Genomic DNA, 9189 nt, shown 5'->3' with positions numbered 1-9189 from the left:
TGATGCACCTGTAGCGCCTCCCTGAGGGCAGCAGGTCAAACATGGCAGAACCAGGGTGGGAGTTGTCCGTGATGATGTTTTTCGCTCTACTGAGGCAGCGGGAGGTGTAGATGTCCATCAGGGAGGGGAGAGGGCAGCCGATGATCTTCTGGGCTGCCTTTACAACTCTCTGAAGCTTCTCCCTGTCTGCCATGGTGCAGCTGCCGTACCATACTGTGATACAGTAGGTCAGTAGGCTCTCAATGGACGAGCGATAGAAGGTCAGCAGCAGGGTGGGGGTCAGGTTGTGCTTCTTGAGGACCCTCAGGAGGTGAAGCCGCTGCTGCGCCTTCTTGATTATTGCCGTGGTGCAAAGGGAAAAAAAAAAAAACAGGGGAAGTATTCAGTTTATCACTCGTTTCTTATGTGTGTGCCTATTAGACACGTTCAGGAACAGCCTGGTGTTCACAGGTGACAACTCCTGCTCGCGACCCTTTGCTGCAGGTCTCTCCCCATTTATCTCCCCCCTTTCCTGTCTATCTCTATTGATCTAAATAAAGGCAAAAAATATAGATATTTTAAAAAAACTAACACGAGAAGGGAAAACTCCTGTGAATAAACTAAACCAACAAAACGGGGATACTCACAGGACAGGGGGCAAAACTGAAGGGGGCAGACAGGCTCAGGGAATCCAGATCTGGTGAGGGTTGGGGAAAAGCTGGAGCAAGGCTGAGGAAACAGATTGGACACCAGAACGGGGACTGGCAGAAACACAGGGGATGAAGGTCTGTGGTCTGGCAGGGTGGGGTGGAATGAGCTATTGTGATCAGGCTCAGGTGAGCTGATGGCCACAGCTGTCTCCAACAGCTGTGATCAGGTACACAGGAGACAGGAGATGGAGAGCCAAGCTGAGTGAGAGGGGAGACAGAGGTAGAGAGGAGGGAGAAGAAGAGAAAAAGAGGGAGACAGGCGTGGCTGGGTGGTCACATCATATACCCATACAATTTAGAAAACAAACTGTATCTATGTAATAAAACATGATAAACTAGGATTAAAACAAGATAAGATAAGTTCCCCCATCGGGGAAATGCAGGAAATTCCATCTTGATGGTAAAGCATCATAAATAACATGGCCACACTTTGATCCTAAATTTAAAAAAATTTGGTGTTACAGTACAAAAATGTAATTTAATTTGAATTCATCTTCTTGTCTACAACTAACTTGAGCTTCTGTAAAGCAATAAACAAAACGCTGATCGTTCTCTTGGTCACTTGGAGAGACTTTGTTTTGCAGCAGATGTTTGCATGATAAAGAACACCACAGTGCCGCTCAGTGGTTCTGAGGAGAACTGTGGGGTTTAGATTTGATGGGAAAGACAACAGATGTCGCCAGAGTCAAGAACTCATTATCAATGTGTAGAAAGAGCTTCAAGGCACAAAATCTCAGACTGAAATTTAAAAAAAAAAAAAAAAACTTTCCCCCTAATTCAGTGTAAGTAAAAAGATTTTTATTCAAAACATATCAAAATACACATTGTAATATTTGCGAATACTTCTATAGTTTCCTGCAGTTGTGGGGGAAAAGCAGAAATAAATTAAAGCATAAATATGCAGGAGACACAAATATTCAGTTTCCTTATGCTGCATTATATTATTAATACATTTCATCGGAACCACCAATACGGTAAAAAGTCATGCCAACAGACAAACTACATAAAACTGAGGCATGCAGATCGGTTAGATTAATGTTATGCACCACACCTACATAATCACATGCACTATTTAACTGGAATGCACACTTGAGGGCACACATGAGGGTTACAAGGAAGAATTTCCTTTTTGGTTCATCATGCAGATTTTAATCTGTAAGTCACAGAAAATGATGACAAGAGTAAGTTGCAAAGTAAGCGTAAATTGGTGTGTGTGTGTGTGTTGGGGGGGTGTTGAGTGCCAGTTTAAAATAAAAAACATGTAAAAATCGAGGTTGCACTACAAGAGAATAACCTTCCTTTTGATATTGAATGTTGCCAGCAGACACTGATGGTGGTCTGGTGGATGCATAGAGGCTCTCTTAAGTGAACACTCACAGTTCCAGCTGCAGCAGGTGAAAACGTCACCGGTCTGTCAGCTGCAAAAGCCATAGTTAAAATAAATCTTTTGCTCATATATAATGAGCTTATGAATGCGAAAAATGGGGCTAAACTGAGAAAGAAAAAATGAAACAGCAAAAAAAAAAAAAACACCTTGAAGGAAATGAACTTTGGCACCAAAAGATGTGCAGGAATCAAACATTCCTCTGCACAGATAGCTATCACGGCCCACAGCAGCTGGGTGGACTGCTTTGTAGTTGGATTCGTTTCTTTAACTGCAACAAATATTCTTGATATGCAAATACGGGAATGTTTGAGGAACTTTACCGTTTCTCTCAGGAAGATTAAATCTGCTAAACAGATGCACTTCACACAGTGAGAGTCAGCGTTCCTTCACTCTTGTGTGGCAAATCAGTAGCCAACCGGACCTCTCCTGACACCTTAGGTGCTCTCAATTCTGCATTAACAAAGAGACACACTCTTTGATGCTGATGGTGTTAATTTCTTGCACCATCAGCGACATTTAGTACTTAAGGTCAAACTGAGCGACACCTTGGTTGTATTTTGATTTATTTGAACCAGCTCTGTTAATCTTTCACGCTGCTGTGCTGATATGTATAATTCTGATTTCGCAACTATAAAATATAACAGTAAACAAGTAAGAATGAAACTATCTGCTCTTTCACATTTGAAGAACCTGAGCATCTGTAGTGATGCTGGACAGAAGGTTAATAACTGAGCAAACATTGTACTTGTGTTAAATTATTAGGAGGTGCTTAGTGTCTTTGTTGATTGATTAACTGGCATTTTAAACTTTGTTAAGTTTAAACATGAGCAGTGACTTGCAGGTGTAGTTTTACCTGTTATGTTTCTCTGCTGTGTGCAGCATTGTGTCCCTTATGTAACGCCATGTGCTTTTATTTGTTGAATGCGTTTCCGTGTCCAACATCGACTGACTCTTCCGCTCTTATCAGAAAGCCCGCTTTAATTTTAACCAAGTTTGTTCTTTGTCTTGAACAAACAATCTCGAATCAAGGCACACAAACGTTTTCTTTCATGAATGTTGTGAGGGAATGGATACTAACTCATGAGCTCATAGGCACAGGCGTTACACAGTAAAGATCACTTATGTGCTTCAACATGGAAACAAGTCTAAATGCTGCTTTAAAAATGTGAGTAAACTCAATTTAAAGATGAGCTCCAACTCAAAGTAATGCAAGTCTCTCTGGGAGTTGTGTCCTCATTTCTCTGAGATAAAGAACTATTTGACATTATCCATATAAGAAAACTTTATCTTGTTCAACAAAAATACATTTCCACACTCTTTCAACTCGTACTTTCAGGTCCCAATTCCCAATATATTTACACTAAAAGTCATTTTGAGTTCAGTTTACTCGTGTTTTTAAGGCAGCAATTGCACTTAGGTTGGGTCATTTTGTTTCAAGTCATCTTATGAGTTATGAAACTGTAGAATTCACCAAGTCAAGTTGACGAAACTGTTCAGTTGCATGGATCGTCTTCATACACTGTAAAATGTGTAAAGTTGATCTTACTTAAACAAATCTAGGAAACCAGTTGCACTCAAAAAAGGTACGTAAATATAACTATTAGTCTTAAATTCAGTTTACTTCACACCTACTTGTAAAGTTTACTTATAATTTAGCTGTATTCACTTAATTTTGTGAGCTTAAAAATAGCAAGTATAATGAACTTGATCTTTCCAAGTGTTAGAAACGTAAATAATACTAATAATTGATCAGATTTATATAGCGCTTTTCTAGACACTCAAAGTTGCTTTACACTGTCAGTTATTCGTTCACACACACATACATCCTGGTGGTGGTAGCTACGGTTGTAGCCACAGCTGCCCAGGGGCAGACTGACAGAGGCGTGGCTGCCATTCTGCCCCTCACCTCAAACAATCTATGTTGTCCAGACCAGGTGAGTGAAGTGTCTTGCCCAAGGACACAGCCACCATGACACAGGTTAGAGGGCGGAATTGAACCGCTGACCTTCCCATCGCTGACCGACCTGCTCTTCCACCTGAGCCACACCCGCCCCATAAAGTTTCTGGAAACTTTTCTTGCACTTACTCTGCTGCACATGTGCACTGCTGAGCTCTGTGTTCAGCCCAGGAACAGAACGTTTCAAGTCCAGTTTACTCAAGTGTACTTAGTTTTGTAGCTCTTTAAGGAAAAATGAGTACATACTCACAGTCCATGAGTTACATGAACAGGACAATGAGAAATAAGTAAAGTACACTAATGTGATTGAAGTAAGCATAGGTATTACCTTTTAGAGTGTAGGCTGAGCTGCTTAAGTTTTTACTTTTTTCAGTCATAAGAGTTTGTTCTTCAGTTACTATGAGGAATTTACAGTCATAGCAGTTGATGCAGCATATTCACATTAAGTAAATTAGTAAAGATGAGCTGGTTTGACTGGATTTCTGTCGGATTTTTGTTCCAGTGAATCATAACGCCTTCAGCTAAAACAAAGCCAACCAAACAGAGAACACTGTGATGGGTGTGCATTTGTTTTTTGGCCAGTGTTCAACAGAAAAAATATAATTTGCAGACAAACTGACTTTACAAAAATAAATGATTTATTATTTACAACATCATGGTGGAAAAAATGTACTGTACAACGAAAAACATGTATTACATGATATAAATAACATTCAACATTTTGTTGCAAGTGTAATAAATATCTTCTTTTAAGGCAGAGACTCACTTCACTGTTTACTCGTATCCTTATTTAGCGATCACAAAGTGCAGTTTTTAACATTTTTAAAACAGTAGCATTTATAAAATGTAACATTAGAAAAATCCTTCAGTTCTGTATCTTCACATCAACTTCTCAGTATGTTTCGTCATAACACAAGTTGTACAACATTTACAGAATATGGAGAAAAAGTGAGGAGAACAACATGAGACACAGTTTCCTGGTTGGACTTCAATCAGGGACGTTGCAGCAAAGATCTCCAACGTTAATTCTCCTGCACCAGGACACATTCACTAAGTTCTATTCACAGTGTTTCAAGTCTCTCAGTAGCTTGTATTTGGTGATTCTTGTCTGGTGTCGTGGAGCTCAGACCTCCACAGAAACACACCTCCCCTCCTCTGATGCATCACTGCTGATGCTGCTTCGACACAGTGGGCAGGTACCAAACTGCTGGGAGACTCTGACGCAGCAGCTGTTGCACAAACACTGGTGGCCACAACGCAGCACGACTGTGGCCTTTCTCACCATGCAAACCACACAGCCTCTATCTAAGACCAGAGGAGAGAATCAGCATTACAACACTGACAAAGACCGGCAGTCTTAATTCAGTACAGCTCAGACAGTATTGGACTCTTTCATACCTGCTGGGAATTCCATGTCGAGACAGGAGATGTAGTCATCAGCAGTTGGACTGAGACTGGAAACATTAGGGGAGGTGGTGGGTTCAGGAGCAGGACAGGATCTTCTAGTGCAAAGTCCTTTTTTCTCTGAGCCTGAGAGTAAAAGAGGCATCATGACATGTCATCTGTTGATCCCCGTCATTCAAACAACAGTTGGTAGTGTCAGCGCATGTGAAACCTTCTGCCGGCCCAAAAACAAGAAAAGCTTGTTGTAGAAGAAACAAAACAGTGGTTATAGTAAACTTACCCAGGAGGAGAATGGAGCAGGTCTGTCCATAGATGTCTATCATGGCCCACAGTGGCCGGCTGAGGTCCACTCCTGTCAGCAGCTTGTGCTGACCGCTGTTGCTTGAGGCATATAAGCTGCCACCAGCAGAAACCCAGAACTCCACCTCTGAACCTGCCTGACACCAGGACTCATGCACAGGAGCGGCCCAGTGCCCGGGGTTGTTGGTGAGGTCGGGGATGGCCAAGCTGGGCAGAGGCAGAGCCCTGGATGAGGGCGACACGGTGGTGAAGCCAACACGCAGAGCTCCGTTCCAGTTGAACAAATCTCTCTCCACCCTGAGACGAATCCTCTCCTGGACCTTGACCGTGCGGCTGCTGAACACCAGGCCGTTCCTGAACGTGTTCTCGGTCCTCTCAGCCCGTCGAGCCCCCTGACTCAGGCGGACCATGCTACCCACAGCCTGGTCGTGGAAGGTCAGAGGGCCGAGGCAGAGCGGGCCACACCGGTGTGTCGTCTCTGACGCAGCAACTGCAAAGATCCAGAAACACAGTCATGAATCTGGATGTGCAAGCAGTGAAACCTTTTGTAGTCAGATCATGCAGATGTAGTCTGTTGTGCAGGCAGCATCTGCACAACTATGTCAGCAGACAATCACAGCAACAACACGCTGTGATTCTATCTAACACCTGAATGTCATGTAGTAAATCCTTCCATGTAATGCTATGAATGAAAACTGGATCATTTCTCATCACTGAAGTCAAACTCTAATAAGTTTCGGTTGTTGTGAATAAATGACAATAATTTGATAAAATCAATCTCACAGATAAAAGTTTAATTTACACTACAACACCATATTTTTTTTAATTTAAGGTCAAATTGTAAACACATTGCCGAAGTTTTGATTTTGGTGGCACACTAGTTCATTATGTCTTTGACTACATAAATAAAATGTATTTAAGATTTTACAAGTATAAGAGTATATCAAAATTTAAACAAGAAATAATGAAAGTAACAAAGTCTTGTTAGTGTTTCTATGAGGAGCATTTGTCATTTATTAATGGGTTAATAATCAAAGTGAAGGAGTTACAGTCACTGGGATGACTAACTGTGTCTCTCACCAATGACTAAGTGAGGATTTACAGCAAAATGTACAGTTTCTAGGTTTGTCTTATCTCACAGCACAGCTTCTCATTTCACAACAATCACCTGTTTTACAGCTCTTTGCTGTTGCTTTGTTTCTCTTTTTTTTATCATCTCATCAGACTTCTAACAGTGACCTCTTTTTTAATTTACACAATACTGACGTGCTGCAGTGTTATGTAGATTTAAGGAAAAATAAAATCATGGTTTCTAATGATTTAGTTGAATAAAAACACATAAACAGCTACTTTATGTTCTATGAAACCTAAAGCCTACATGTCTGGATCTGATATACATTTACATTGAACATACTGATATTTAAACAATATTACACATCAAGTTCACCTCAAAGACAGAAGAGCAACAATAAATATCTCACCAGAGTTCGTGTTGTCACTGTCCTTCGCCATCTTGAAGAGTCAGAGAGTAAATACTTTTTCGTTTCACGTCCTGATAGATGTGCTCACGTCTGTATCTTGGTACGTTTGTCATGAAGCGGGAGTGTCTTCTGGTTTTAAACGCAGGCTGCACGTGTGGTTTCCAAACACAAACACTGCCTGAAAAGGGAAAGAGGAGGGGCCGAGGGAGGAACCAAACTTTGGAAATTTACCTGCTGCCAGCATTTCTTTGGTGCTTACACTTCTGTTTATCAAAGAAAAAAAGAGCAGAATTACAGACATAAAACTATAATGTGAGGTCTTGAATTGTGTGATTATTTCTCCATGCAGACTTGTTTCTCTTTAATTATTTGTCATTGCTCTGTGATTGTGTTTTATGCTGAAAGACAAAGATCAAAGAAAACATGTTTATGTATATTTCTGTCCAACTGGCAGGTTTTTCTCTTTGTTGAACTTTGACACTGCACAGTTACCAGTTTGCATTTTTCCTTTCAGCTGAAGTGACTCTGATATTCAAATATCTCTACATTCCCGTCTCGCCACTGACCTCAATATTCTACCAGAGCAACACAACAATAGTTATGAAATGCATTCTTTCAGTAATGCACATAACAGATCATCTGATACATGGATTCACATTACGGAAAATTCCACCAAATTTTGTAGATCTCTTCCCTGAAGGACTCAGGAAACTCCACACATAGTTACATGATGACAGCAGACACATGTACACACTGTAAAATTTCCTTTGTGGCTCTCCTGTGTGTAAATAAGAAGCTTTGTCGCCCTCTACAGGACATGCGTGCTGGGGTTTCTTTAATCCTCATTGGTTGACTGTCCTGGCCCTGTGACCGGATGAGGCCATAAGTAGACACCCACAGTGAGATCATCACTCCTGGAAAGTTACTAACGTTTCTCCTGATATGAGCAACCTTCACATGACTTCTTCCTAGAAATCCTGTCCCACATCCTGAAGGTCACGCTGCAGATGTATCAATAGAAATACCAATTTATACCAAAAGCTAAAAGTGTTGGCTTGTTTTAATATGAATTCCAACTGACCTGTGGACCAAATATTAGATTGTAGGTGTGGATTTTTTTTTTTTTTTTTTGCTTTTTCATTCAATAATGAAATGCCCTCTTAACATAACGTAGCTGAAGCAACATGTCTGTAATTTATCCCCTCAGTTCAAAAATAAAAACAAAACGTATCAAGTTCATCATACAAAGTGAAGTAGAATCAAACACTGAGACATGTTAAAGCAGCTGCATCGTGGGAAAGGAAATGGTTTTTGCTGTTGCAACAGATGAAACTGAAGTCTGTCTGAGATCAAGTCTGGACAACATCTGCCCTCCTGCAACAATTACGCAATATCATGAGTAAGAAAAGTATTCACATAAGATCTGTTACCCAAGTTTTACACTTGGATATAGATTACAACAAATTATTTAATGTTGTTAATGCAATCTAATATAAATGTAATAAAATTTCAAACAGTTAAAAGAAACTGTTCGGAATTTGGGGCAACTGTAATATTTTAAAAATGAAATATTGATATGTTAACGATTTAGAAATGATGATATCGTCAATAATGTAGCTCCATTCAACTCTCCAGCACTGCAACAACATACAGGAGTTATCAATAGACATCTCTGCATTTCCCTACACCTTATTATGAGCATAATTCAATTGCCGAAAAAGATCAGAAAAACACACAAAACAAATTTAAAGATGAATTTGACTGATTGCGTTATTTTATCTTTCAAATTTTGTATCGATATTAAGTCAATATTGGCATCATGGATTTTTTTTTCAGCCGTAATCAGAATCAGAATGAGAAATACTTCATTTATCCCAGAGGGGAAATTCTTTTTCATTACATGCACGTGAATAAAGATAGAAATATAATAATAAGAGTAAAATAAAGAATGAAAAGATACATCAAAGGTAA

General features: G+C 40.1%; 1 protein-coding gene across 1 annotated transcript; it reads right to left on the bottom strand.

Annotated features, from left to right (window-relative positions):
• Positions 1-4649: 4649 nt before the first annotated feature.
• On the bottom strand, positions 4650-7306 carry LOC103357658 (E3 ubiquitin-protein ligase NEURL3). The gene is made up of 4 exons (XM_008282299.1): positions 7219-7306; positions 5718-6227; positions 5432-5563; positions 4650-5338 (listed from the first exon to the last, which is right to left on the bottom strand). The coding sequence occupies exons 1-4, from the start codon at positions 7247-7249 to the stop codon at positions 5157-5159; spliced, it is 855 nt and encodes a 284-aa protein (XP_008280521.1). The 5' UTR covers positions 7250-7306; the 3' UTR covers positions 4650-5156.
• Positions 7307-9189: the final 1883 nt, after the last annotated feature.

This window comes from Stegastes partitus, unplaced genomic scaffold, assembly GCF_000690725.1.
Source record: "Stegastes partitus isolate 25-593 unplaced genomic scaffold, Stegastes_partitus-1.0.2 Scaffold266, whole genome shotgun sequence".
In the NCBI taxonomy this organism is placed as follows: domain Eukaryota; kingdom Metazoa; phylum Chordata; class Actinopteri; family Pomacentridae; genus Stegastes; species Stegastes partitus.
The sequence above is the reverse complement of the archived record's forward strand: the minus strand, read 5'-3'. Positions and strand labels throughout refer to the sequence as shown.